We start from the raw sequence: 13,670 nt of genomic DNA on the forward strand, positions 1-13,670 counted from the left end.
AGAATGAATGAATGTGTGTGTGTGTCTCTCTGTACATACATGCATGTGTGCACGCATACACAAACATGACATCTAAATACAAACAGCAAATAAGGAGACAGATACAGAGAGTATATGGAAACACAAAATATGAAGTTTTAATTATATTCTGATCAATGATGCATTCAGCTTAACGACTGCAACTTTCTATTAGCGGAAATTGAATAAAACAGTGATAAAGGAAATAAAGAGGAATATAGAACTTTTTTGATATTGCAGTTTAAGAAAGCATAGTGTAAGACATCATAGCTTAAGACATCATAGCTTAAGACATCATAGCTTAAGACATCATAGCTTAAGACATCATAGCTTAAGACATCACAGTTTTTGTTAAAAGAAAAAAAATCATTGTTATGCAATATCTAAAACGTATCAGTTGTCAAAACATCACAGTTTTAAACGTCATTGTGTAAGTCATCATAATTAAGGACATCGTACTTCAAAGTCTCGAACTCTAAAATATCATATTCTTGTTTATGCAGCATTTTTATTTATCTATTTATCTTTTATATATTTTATTTCAGTTGACACACCTGATCCATATGTTGTTTTAACGATAAAAACTGCTCCAGCAGGACGGAAATGCACCAGTACTATAGACAATAACGCAAACCCAGTTTGGAATGAATCCTTTCTTTTTCTACATGATCCACATGTCAGCTTCAATCTCGGTAAGTAATGTATTTGTTTATATCTATTGCTGTTTCTTTGCTGAAGTAGACAAACTCACTGTTTCTTCTGACCATTACATGTTCAGGCTTACATGTAATCACCGGAGTATAGAAACGAGTGTATGTTGTCCCCTTTGCTTAACAGCTAGTCATCTTTGATTGTACCATCTTTAATAAAAGGCATTCTACTTATCACCATCCAATCTTTTTTGTATATGTAGAGCTACATTTGACATTTATAAGATGACTGGGTGTGATTTGAGGGAGAGTTGGCTGTTGTTGTTATTGCAAAGTTCCAGCTCAACACTAATCAAACAAGCTAATGATCTAAGATGTAGTTCTGACCAGTCCATAACTCTTTTACCTGACAGCGTGTGCTTAGAACTACAAAATCCAATCTACTCTTTTTTAAGGCAGTAAAAGTGTAATTTGAGGGAAATTCTGCAGCTATTTTTTTTAAGCATGGCTGTGTTAAGAAATTTGCTTTCCAGCTACATGGTTCCTGGTTCAGTCCCATTGTGTGGTACCTTGGGCAAGTGTCTTCTACTGTGGCTTCTCGTCAATCAAAGCCTTGTGAGTGGATATGATAGACAGAAATTGAATGACATTCATCATATATATGTATACATCAAAACTTCTGTAATTGCGAATGTAGTGCATGCAGTGTAACTTAAAAGAAAGAGACTCTAATGAGATTCGTTAATATGTGGGAGTATTTTTCATAGGTAAAAAGTATATTTCACATCATGGATTATCAAGAATGTAACCAGCCCCAAAAGAAATTGACTGAAAAAGAAATTAGTTACAACAGAAATGTATGAATTTATACTGGAGAAAGATTATAGAACAAAATATTAGTTGTTGATAAATGGGGTGTGACAATATATATATATGTATTTATATCTGCAGGAGTGGCTGTGTGGTAAGTAGCTTGCTAACCAATCACATGGTTCTGGGTTTAGTCTCACTATGTTGTACCTTGGGCAAGTGTCTTCTACTCTAGCCTTGGGCCAACCAAAGCCTTGCTAATGGATTTGGTAGATGAAAACTGAAAGAAGCCCATCATATATAAATATATCATCATCATCATCATCATCATCATCATCATCATCATCATCATTTAGCGACCGCTTTCCATGCTAGCATGGGTCTGTGAAGCCAGAAGGCTGCATCAGGCCCAGTCTGATCTGGCAGTGTTTCTACGGCTGGATGCCCTTCCTAACGCCAACCACTCCGCGAGTGTAGTGGGTGCTTTTTATGTGCCACCCGCACAGGTGCCAGACGGTGCTGGCAAACGGCCACGGATGGTGCTTTTACGTACAACCGGCACGGGGGCCAGGCGAGGCTGGCAATGGACACGAACGGATGGTGCTTTTATGTGCCACCGGCACGGAGGCCAGTCGGGGCAGCGCTGGCAACGGCCACGAACAGATGGTGCTTTTACGTGCCACTGGCACGGGGGCCAGTCGAGGCTGGCAACGGACATGAACGGATGGTGCTTTTACGTGCCATCGGCACGGAGGCCAGTCAGGGCGGCGCTGGCAACGGCCACAATCGCTGCACCTCTTATGTGTCCATAGCTTACACTTGGTGCACCTTATAGAGTTTTTGCCTACACCTTTTTTACAGATCGAGCGGGGCCATCTACCTGAAGTCGTTTGTGATTGGTCCACCTTCCTACTTATTAGGACTTTGGTTTTGGCTAGGCTGATTATAAGGCCCTTCGATTCTAACCCTTGCTTCCACACCTGAAACTTCTCCTCCAGTTCTGATAGTGACTCAGCAATTAGAGTAAGGTCATCAGCATAGAGAAGCTCCCAAGGGCATCCTGTCTTGAATTCCTCCGTTATTGCCTGGAGGACTATGATAAATAGGAGGGGACTGAGGACTGAACCTTGTGGACCTCAACCTCTACCCAGAATTCTTCACTGTACTTGTTGCCAACCCTCACCTTACTAGCAGCGTCTCTGTACATGGCTCGCACAGCTCTCACTAACCATTCATCTATCCCTAGTTTCCTCATTGACCCCCAGATAAGGGATCGGGGGACCCTGTCAAAGGCTTTCTCCATGTCAACAAAAGCCAGGTACAGGGACTTATCTTTGGCTAGGTATTTCTCCTGCAGCTGTCTTACCAGGAATATAGCATCAATAGTACTTTTCCCTGGCACGAACCCAAACTGCAACTCATCTAAGCTAACTCTCTCTCTAATTAATTGGGCTATAACCCTCTCCGTAACCTTCATTACCTGATCCAGCAGCTTGATACCCCTCTAGTTATTTGTATCTAGGGCGTCACCTTCACCTTTGTAGCAGTTGACTATTATGCTGCTACACCAGTCATTGGGTATGACTCCTTCGTGTATCACCTGGTTAACTATACGGGTGACTAGGCTATAGCCGACACTACCAGATATTTTGAGCATCTCTGCAGTAATTCCTGATGGGCCTGGGGCTTTCCCTGTTTTCATGCTTGTAATTGCCTTAACTACTAAGGAACTGTTAACTCGGATTGCTGGTCCCTCTGTTGGGTCGACATTCGGCAGACTCTCTTTATCCCATTCATTTTCCTCATTCAGCAGCCTTTCATAGTGGCGTCTCCAAGCCTCTCTCTTTGCATCCTCATTTAGCGCAAGTGAACTGTCATCCTTGCGAACACATTTCTCTCCTACCACGTCACGATTCTCTCTCACACACTGTCTTGCAACACGAAATACCTCAAGTCTTTCATCCTCACGGCGCAGAACATTGGCAAATTTTTTCTTATCTGCTTCCCCTCTGGCTAGATAGACCTGTCTCCTAGCTTCCCTTCTGGCAGTCTGATACACTTCCCTGCTACCACCGTTCTTCCAGTCCTTCCAAGCCTGTTTCTTTTGTCTAATAGCCCTGTCAACAATATTGTCACCACCACGTTATTTTGGGTCTTAAGGGGACTTTGCACCAGCCACAGATCTGGTCAGTGGCTTTCAGCAGGTTGTCCCTCAGAAGCGTCCAGTTGTCTTCTACCCCATGTGTAGCTATACCCCCTTCCATTTCGTCAAAGACTTCAAGTAACATGTCTCTAAATCTCTGTCCGTTCGCAGGGTCTTTAAGCTTCCAGACCCTTCTTCTCCATGTTGGTCGTCTTCTAGTCGCCCTCTTAGTCCTGATCCTAAAGTCACTAACTACCAGTCTATGTTGTGGGGTGCATTCTTTGCCTGGGAAGATTTTGGCATTTATAAGCAGCCATCTTTCCCTTTTTCTGGCAAGGATGTAGTCGATTTGGCTAGTATGCCGGCCCGATCGGTAGGTGACCAGGTGGCTTGTCGGTTTCCTGAAGTTAGTGTTGCAAACCATAAGACTATTCGCATCGCAGAACTCCAGCAGCCTGGTTCCCTCCTCGTTGTGGGAACCATAACCGTAGCCTCCATGTACGCCATGGAAGCCCCCAGCATGTTGTGCAACATGCCCATTGAAGTCACCAGCCACAAAGAGAAGGTCCCTGTCGTTCGTCAATGAGGTGATCTTCAGTAAGGTGTCATAGAAACTGTCTTTCTGTCCATCGGGTAGCCCTGGCTGAGGGGCATAGGCCGATATAATGGTTGCTAATCTATGATGAAGCACTATTCTAATCTTAAGTATTCTGTCACTTACTCTGATTACCTCAATTACTTTATCTACCCATTTCACAGCGATAAGTATACCCACACCACCAACCCCGTCAGTGTTCCCTGCCCAGAAAATCTTGTACCTGTGTTCCTTGCCTGTGAGGAACCTAGCAGATCCTCCTCTCCACCTTATTTCTTGCATGCAACATACATCAACACATCTCCGTTCAAGCATCTCGACTATCTCACCAGACCTACCTTTCAGTGTGCCAACGTTGAGGGTGCCAACCCTGAGGGTGTGGAAGGTATGGGCCCTAGAGGCCCAGGGACAGGGAGCAGTGGCGTCATGTACCTGAAAAGAAAGCTCGCATTTGGCAGAATTCATAAGCAAAGCAATGATCTTAAGTTCAACCTGCTACAACACACTATCATGTTTTGCGCCGTATGGTCACCACCTTATATAGTAGGGGTGGTATTGGCTTAAGGCCTTTAGGTGTTCATGGAAGAAAAGCAAAGGAAGACAAGATGAGATAAGGACTTCCGGTACAGGTGGGGGGGAGGGAGGGCAGGATCCACCGCACACTGGGAACGATGGGGTAAGGAATTTAAGCGACAGAAAGACCGATATATATATGTATATGTTTGTGTGTCTGTGTTTGTCCCCCAATCAATGCTTGACAACCGATGTTGGTGTGTTTACATTCCCATAACTTAACAGGTCAACAAAAGAGAACCGATAGAATATGTACTAGTCTTGGGGTTGAATTGTTCGACTAAAGGCGGTGCTTCAGCATGGCCACATTCAAATGACTGAAGCAAATAAAAAAGTAAAAAAATAAAAGAATGTATATATATATATATATATATTTCATCATCATCATCATCATCATTTAACGTCCGGCCAGGCAAGAGCTTTCACCAGATTCTGTATCAGTTTTGGCATAGTTTCTACAGCTGAATGCCCTTCCTACCAACCACTCTGCAGAGAATGTTTCCAGTTACTTTTGGGTACTCCCTCGTATGCTGTGTGTGTATGTGTGTGTGTGTGTGTGTGTGTGTGTGTGTGTATGAAGGGGTAGGGTACCTAAAAGTAACCAGAACCATTCTCTGTGGGACAGAAGCCACTTGTTGCATCCTCAGGCATCAGTCTCTCTCTCTCTCTCTCCCTCTCTCTATCTCTCTCTCTCTCTCTCTCTCTCTCTCTCTCTCTCTCTCTCTCTCTCTCTCTCTCTCCAAAACATTTTGGATACATTTCAATTTAATATTCAGTCATCTAAACAATATGTTTGTATTTCCTTGAAATATGGAGACAGTAAAAGTATCACAACTCAGCTGACTAAATGACTTGTCCGTATGTCGATGAAAATCAGATGCAAACACACTGCTTATCATTTTAGTAGATTTTCAATCAGTGAACATTCATTTTGTCAAATAATATTTAGACAATAAATACTTAGTCTTCTATCAGATAACACTGTGTAACAAAATTTTAATTATTTTTTTGTCTTTGGTCAGTAAGTGTTATTTCCTATTTGCTTCTATTTAGAAATCAAAGGAAATGACTACCGTTCCCTTCAGACTTTGTTTTTATGACCTGTTTTGAAACTGACCTATTTTCCATTACATCTCAGACAGATTCAGTGTTGAGTTACAGAAGCAGAAATATTGTTATAGTAAATATTCTGCTCAATACCAAAGATTTGCTTGTCAGTTGCTTGACTGTAATCACTTGAGCATTTCTCTTAGTGGCTGACAATATGTGCATCTCTGATCATGAGCAGAAGTAGTGCGGGAGCATCATAGCCATGTGTTGAGAGGGATTCTTTGGGGTTTGAATAACTGTAATAAAAGCAAAGTTTGAAGGAAATATTTGCCATTTTTCATACTTTCTAGGAGTAAGCAAATAGAAAATAACAGTTGCTACCCAAGGACAAAAGTCATGATACACAGTGTAACCGTTTAAAGATAGCCTGAGATATAGGACCAAGCATTATTTGAACATCCAATAGTTTTCATAAACTAACAGTTACCTACCAAGCCTACTGCATGAAAAGAATGAATTAATAACCTGGGCCTGCTGACAATGTATTTTAGGTGGTGGTGGTGGTGGTGGTGGAGAGGGAAAATTGAAGTTACAAGAAGTGTAGGGGGAGAAAAATAAACTTTAGGCAATTTCAATCACTTAAAAATCTCATTTTCAATTTAATCAAACTCACATATCTTATTAGATTATAAACAGGCTTGGCTGTGTGGTGAAGAAACTTGCTTTGCAACTACAAGGTTTTGGGTTCAGTCTCACTGCACAGCACTTTGGGCAAATGTCTTCTGAGTAAGTTTCATTGGGCAAATACCTTGTGAGCAAATTTCATTGACAGAAACTGTGAAAACCTACTACACGTGTGTGGTGTGTGTGTGTGTGTGTGTGTGTGTGTTCACATGTGCACGTGCATACATGTGTGCATGTGTGTGTGATCTCACTGCTTGACAACTGCTGGTAGTTTGTTAAGGTCCTTGTAACTTAACACTTTGGCAAAAGAAGCCCATAGAATAGTTACCAGATTAAAGGAAGAAGAACAATACTGGATGCAATTTGTTCAACTAAAACCCATCCGGGCAGTGCTCCAGCATGGCCATAGTCCAATGACTGAAACAAGCAAAAAGTAAGACAAAAAATAAACTGTAGTCACAAAGCATTTCTTTTTAATCCTTGTTCTTACATTATTGTCCTCTTTGGCTCTTTCAGGGATCACTTTGATGGAAGCAAACTATACAGTAGACCAGGAAATTGATACCATTACAATTAAAAGCAGCAGTTTACCAAAAAATAAGTTTGAGAAGAGAACAGTCTATTTCAATGAGGTATGTACACATTAGATATTTGATGCTCAGTTTACATATTCTCTTTATTCATTTGAGTAAATTTCATCCTCTTAATCCATTGTCTCTCCTATGCATCACATGTGGTACAGATGGTATATTTCTCTGGTGAAAGGTGGCGAGCTGGCAGAAACGTTAGCACGCCGGGTGAAATGCTTAGCGGTATTTCGTCTGCGTTACGTTGTGAGTTTGAATTCCGCCGAGGTCGACTTTGCCTTTCATCCTTTCAGGGTCGATAAATTAAGTACCAGTTACGCACTGGGGGTCGATGTAATCGACTTAATACCTATGTCTGTCCTTGTTTGTCCCCTCTGTGTTTAGCCCCTTGTGGGTAGTAAAGAAATAGGTATATTTCTCTGGAGCCCATGCATCATATATGACACACATTTGCAATTTCTTTCAACCATCAGAGTCATTTAGGCCTTTTGAAAAGAAAGCTTTATATTAATCAGAACATATGAAATAAAGGCTAACTAAAAGTCTGAAAATATACATGGATATTTACAACAAACACATGGAAATGCTTTAGACACAGTTAATGATTTCTAACACAAAGTTTTTGTGAAGATGTTGTCAAATGAATTTTTCAGTTCATGTTTGGTGATTATTTTATAGACCTTAACCCTTTAGTGTCCAGATTATTCCATCAAACATAATGCCTATTGATTCCCATTGATTTGAATTAATCATGCATTATCTCATATCTTCAAGATCTTGATGGTGTAATTACTTAATGTAGAATAACATTGTAGGGTAGGTGTGAGAGCCTGGATCTGGTCAGTTTGAACATAAAACAGATTAGCTATTTTGGCCGGATATGGCCAGTTTAAATACTAAAGGGTTAAAGGCAAAGTTTGAGCACAGAAAATTAAGAGATGTAACTAAATATGACATTCTTTTCTTTGCACTACCAATTCTGCTACCTTGTGGATGAATTAAACAGTAATGTAACATATTCCCTTCCTTTTCACACTTTCTCCAATGAGGATAACATGTGTCCTTGTCAAGTCTTAAGTGTCACAAATCTTTATATATAAAAGTGAGGTTGTGTGCTGTCTGTCTCCTACGATTTAGATTCCTAACTACTCCCACATTTTGCAGTGCAGTTTAACCCAAACCGGGTATCTTATAGTCGTGATTCATATCGAGCCCTTCTGGATATTAGTGCGCATCTATGATGAGTCTACGATTTAAAAAAAAATTTACCATCAATTTTTCCCATTTTTAATGCATTTTTGGCATATATAAGGGAAGTAACTCTCTAAAAATTTATTATTAAATCTCAGAACGTAAAAAGCTACAGTAACACCCCCCCCCTTTGTGGTTAGCCATATTGAGATGGCTATTATACTTTACATCTCTAAAAATGCTTATATAGTTATTTCCCTTACAAACCCGAGCAACGCCGGGCGATACTGCTAGTGTGTCATAAAAATATTGCTATGAATAAAGTCATTTATATGTTAAGTACTCTTTGAAGTCTCTGAGAATGGTCCACAATATGATTACTTGAGGCTGTGGGGTCAGATAAGCACTTGGGTTGCTCTGCTTTAGATCAAGCCTGAGACTGCTCGATTGCAAAATGGACTTTGTAACCCATTGGCCATCTCTGCATCCATGTATCCCATGCAAATATACATATGTGGGTACATGCATGGATATTGCATTTTTCAGCTTGAAATTGCGTGTGCGTGTGTGTGTGTGTGTGTGTCTGTGTGTGTGTGTGTGTGTGTGTCTGTGTCTGTGTCTGTGTGTGTGTGTGTCTGTGTGTGTGTCTGTGTGTGTGTCTGTGTCTGTGTGTGTGTGTGTGTGTGTCTGTGTGTGTGTGTGTGTGTGTGTGTGTGTCTGTGTGTGTGTCTGTGTGTGTGTGTGTGTGTGTGTCTGTGTGTGTGTGTGTCTGTGTGTGTGTCTGTGTGTGTGTCTGTGTGTGTGTCTGTGTCTGTGTGTGTCTGTGTGTGTGTCTGTGTGTGTGTCTGTGTCTGTGTGTGTGTGTGTGTGTGTGTCTGTGTGTGTGTGTGTGTGTGTGTGTGTGTATGTGCACATGTGTGCAGAAGGCTTTTCAAAGGCCACAGGTAGACAGAAATGACAACAATGCCAAACCTATGCCTTAAGGCATTTAACTTTCCCTCACTCTGACCTTCTGTAGTTTAAGCCAAGATAAAAATCAAATTTGTCTTCCATCACCCTGTGATGGTTCAGACTAATCAATGGAATTGGAATAGTACCAAATAAAACTCCTTGCAATATTCATTTACGTTCCTTTTACATTTTGAATTCACATGTTTCTACAGTCAATATTGTCCTTTGTTATTCCGATGACCAATAAAACTTGCCAGTTAAGTAGTTGAGATTAATGGAATCTCCTGCAGAATTATTCAAACTTTATAGTCTTGTTCCTATTTTAGAAATTATTATTCATATTGTTGTCTTTTAAATAGCCCTTGGCATCTCTTCTTGTAAACACCTGCTCTATGAGTGTAGCTAACAAAACACAGAGGAATAGCAAAAGTAACCCACATCCTGGACATTCACATATAAAACGTGTTGCATCAATTTAGGTTGCGCTCAAACATTTTAGTTGTCATCCACTCTTTTACTGCTGTCTTGAGAATTAATAGATGGCCACTATTTCGTAGATGATTCAAAATTTATTGAGAACGTTCTTACAAGCCAATAACTGTAACACAATTAGCTTTGTGGCAATAACATAATGAGCATTTTCTTTGAGGTTTTTATTCTGTTAGTGAACACTTGTGTTCCATACATTTGAATCTGATACTTGGAAACTTGAATAATGGATTCTGCACATGTTTCCCTCTAAACCCCCCAGCATAATCAAGGGCTGACTTGATGTGGCTAAGGATTTTTCCTTCATATTTCACAAAGGTTGAAGATCAAAAAGGAATCGCAATGAGTTTATGAAAGTATTTTAGTGCATACCATAAATACAAACTCAAGGTAAAAGTAATTTGATGAAATTTCTAAATGTCAAAAGTCATCAAACTATTTTACAATGCCAAGTTTGTTAACATCTACAACTGAAACAAAACTATGAGCCACTGATGAAAGTAGTAATAGAACAAATCTGTGGAGCCACTTTCTAACATTATTCAACACACTGTTGGCATTTTATTTCAAATGAAGATCACAGTGGTCATCATAAACGTACTGCAGAATATGAAGCAATAGAGCAGAAATATGAAGCAAGAAACAAATGAATGATTTTGAAGAATATAGAGACCTCACAGACTGACCCAAAATGGTTGAAGCCAAATGTTTGGCTAATTTGGCGATTCTGTCATACTGGTAACTTTTGTTAAAAACAGGACAAATGTCCTTTGCCACAGCAAAGCAAGGTTTCATTATGGCAGGTGAATAAATTTGAAACAACCTCAGAATACTTTTGTTCAATTTTCCAAGGCAAGGATCAGATTCGAGCCTATGGTTCCATAGATGAACAAATTGCTTCATTGCAGTGGTTCTAAAAGAAGTGAATGTTAACATCCTCACTCTCAGAGACAGGGCTAAGATTGAGAAAAGAGGTGATGAAAATGAAAGCTTATGCAAGAAGAGGTTAGATTTAGTGTTACCACTGCCTTTGAATTCTTTGTTATTTATCTTCCTTAGTAGGATATGACCCACTCTGGATTAGTGTCAAAGAGGCAAGGAGCATAAAATACTTGGAATCTATTAATGACTGAACACAACTTATCAACTTATATTTGGCTGCATAGGTTAATTAGATAATGCAGGATATTGTTTTAACAGACATTAATTGCTAATTTGATGGTTAATTAAATCTCGTAATAAGTGCAATTAATGACTATCCCATGGAACAAACAAGTTAAAATTAGAATTATCTGGAACTGACACAGAAACAGAAACCCGAATCAACAATAAAAGCCTTTACATTGTCATTTGACCAACAAGAAAAAGCAACCAAAATATCCCTCAAATTTCACCCTATGGTCTTAGTAATGGCTGGACATGCTAATTAATTCAATTGTTGTTGTGGTTAGGAAACTGGCCTGGTGATAAACATTCATTACTAAAGACTACTGTAAAAATTAAATATGATGAGCCAGTGGCTCACAATCTTTTTGGTTTCATGGTACACTAGAAAACTAAATAAAAAAATATTCACTGCAGAACTTTATATACAAATTTGAAAAAAACTATGTTATTAAGTTAAAAATTAGGTAAAATGTACAAATCCATTACTTACTGTATTTCATTAATTATACTTGTATGTGAATGACAAAATTATGAGTGTGCATTAATATGGATTTTCTGAAAGATTAATATTTATTTTCTATAACATAAAAATGGATTTTCTAAAACCTTTGATTGTATATATTTAATAATCTATGACACATCATTTGAGAAGACCCGTGTTAAATGTTGAGTTAAGCATGAAGCATTGTTAAAATCTAAAAGGGAAGGTTCTGCATAAAACAAAACACTTCAAAAGATAATTGCAACCCAACAATGTCTTCTCAAAACAATACTGAAACTACAAGAGGTTGCACAATAACATCACAACAATAGTCATATTTTTGCCAATTAACCACACACACTGCTTAGTCTTCATTTCAGCTTTATTATTATTCTTATTTTAGTGTCCTTTGAAATTTTTTGTCAAACATCCTGTAACCTCTCTTCAGGGACTCTCCATCTCACATTCTCTTCCTATTCTGTTTAGTCCAAGTGGAGTTGTCACCAAAGTGGTCACAGTATATTTGATGAAAGATTTCAGACAAAGGACATAAAATAAGAATAATAATAAAGCTGAAGTGAAGAATAATATAGTGTGTGTGGCTAATTGGCAAAAATATGACCATCATCAAATGAAACAATACCTTTTTCAACGCACGATTTCACATCATAATCATAAATTCATTTTAAAATACTAAAAATATGAGACCAACATACTCACATACGTTCCCAGGAGCACTTCAATAACTTTCACCTGGCATCACCTTCAGCTTCTCACATCTATTTACTACAACCAAATCCAAAATACTCTGCTGACCACCCACTTCTCATTATCACTACACACTTACCATCAATACACCAAATAAAAAAAAAAAAACTTTCAGAAAGCTTTTAGAAATTTTTAAATGGTTCAATAGAACCAATTTCACTAAGAAACAGAATTAAGTTTTGCAGACCTCAACAATGCCCCCCCACACACACACAAACACACACACACACAACACACACACACCACACACACACACCACACACACACACACACACAAACACACACACACACAAACACACACACACACACACACACACACACACACACACAACACACACACACACACACACACACACACACACACACACCTAAATAAATCATACAGTTCAACAAAATGATTTTTGGATACTTCCCAAAAATATATTTAGCAAGACAACTATCAATAATCGACCTAAGAAAACCCAGTGACAACCTCAAAGACCACATAACTTGGATGTATCAAGAAATTTTGAAAAAACAAATAGAAAAAATAAACCATAGAAAAGAGAGGCCAGCATTTGTATAAAAGCAGGAAAAAGTACAGAGCTGTTAGTAGTAAGATCAATAGAAACAACAACAGCCACATCATACAGCCAATAACAATCTCAAATAACATACCCATGATTCAACACTATGCTAACGACCTTATCAGATTTCTTGAAAATCAACAATAATGCAAAAGAAAACACACAACAAAAGTATACATGCATGGCACCTTGGGCAAGTGTCTTCTACTATAGCCTCAGGTCGACCAATGCCTTGTGAGTGGATTTGGTAGACGGAAACTGAAAGAAGCCTGTCGTGTATATGTATATATATATATGCGTGTGTGTGTTTGTGTGTCTGTGTTTGTCCCCCTAGCATTGCTTGACAACCGATGTGGTGTGTTTATGTCCCCGTTACTTAGTGGTTCGGCAAAAGAGACCGATAGAATAAGTACTGGGCTTACAAAAGAATAAGTCCCGGGGTCAATTTGCTCGACTAAAGGCGGTGCTCCAGCATGGCCGCAGTCAAATGACTGAAACAAGTAAAAGAGTAAAAGAGTATATGTTCCACATAGAACATGACTGTGACCCTCCTTTTTTTCACTGGATGCCCAATGGATAAAATCACGAATTTGCACCTTGAAATAAAAGCAGTATCATCTCACACCTTCTTGCGTTTGTATGCATCATTAATTTCTATTTGCAACTGAGTATGAAATGTCATCAACATATTTTCTCCATTTATCCTGGCTCAATATCATTATATTGAATTCTGCTTATGATTGACATAGAATATTTAGGATTTTCACTTTCCATCTGCTCTTGGGGACATCCTCATTCCTCTTTCCAAACGTTAACAGTTTTAGTAAGTTGCTTTTAACTCTTTACTCTTTTACTCTTTTACTTGTTTCAGTCATTTGACTGCAGCCATGCTGGTGCACCGCCTTTAGTCGAGCAAATTGACCCCGGGACTTATTCTTTGTAAGCCC

The 13,670-nt window shown here is 39.1% G+C and overlaps 1 protein-coding gene across 2 annotated transcripts in view; it reads left to right on the plus strand.

Moving 5' to 3' along the window:
* Positions 1 to 13,670, plus strand: part of LOC115209667 (cytosolic phospholipase A2-like) — a 93,173-nt gene that overhangs the window by 43,202 nt on the left and 36,301 nt on the right. For both annotated transcript variants that reach the window (XM_029778135.2, XM_029778136.2), the window contains exons 4-5: positions 564 to 710; positions 7,040 to 7,155. In XM_029778135.2, the coding sequence (XP_029633995.1) occupies positions 564 to 710; positions 7,040 to 7,155 (263 nt within the window). The remainder of the gene's footprint in view (positions 1 to 563; positions 711 to 7,039; positions 7,156 to 13,670) is intronic.

This window comes from Octopus sinensis, linkage group LG3 (genome assembly GCF_006345805.1).
Source record: "Octopus sinensis linkage group LG3, ASM634580v1, whole genome shotgun sequence".
NCBI lineage: Eukaryota > Metazoa > Mollusca > Cephalopoda > Octopoda > Octopodidae > Octopus > Octopus sinensis.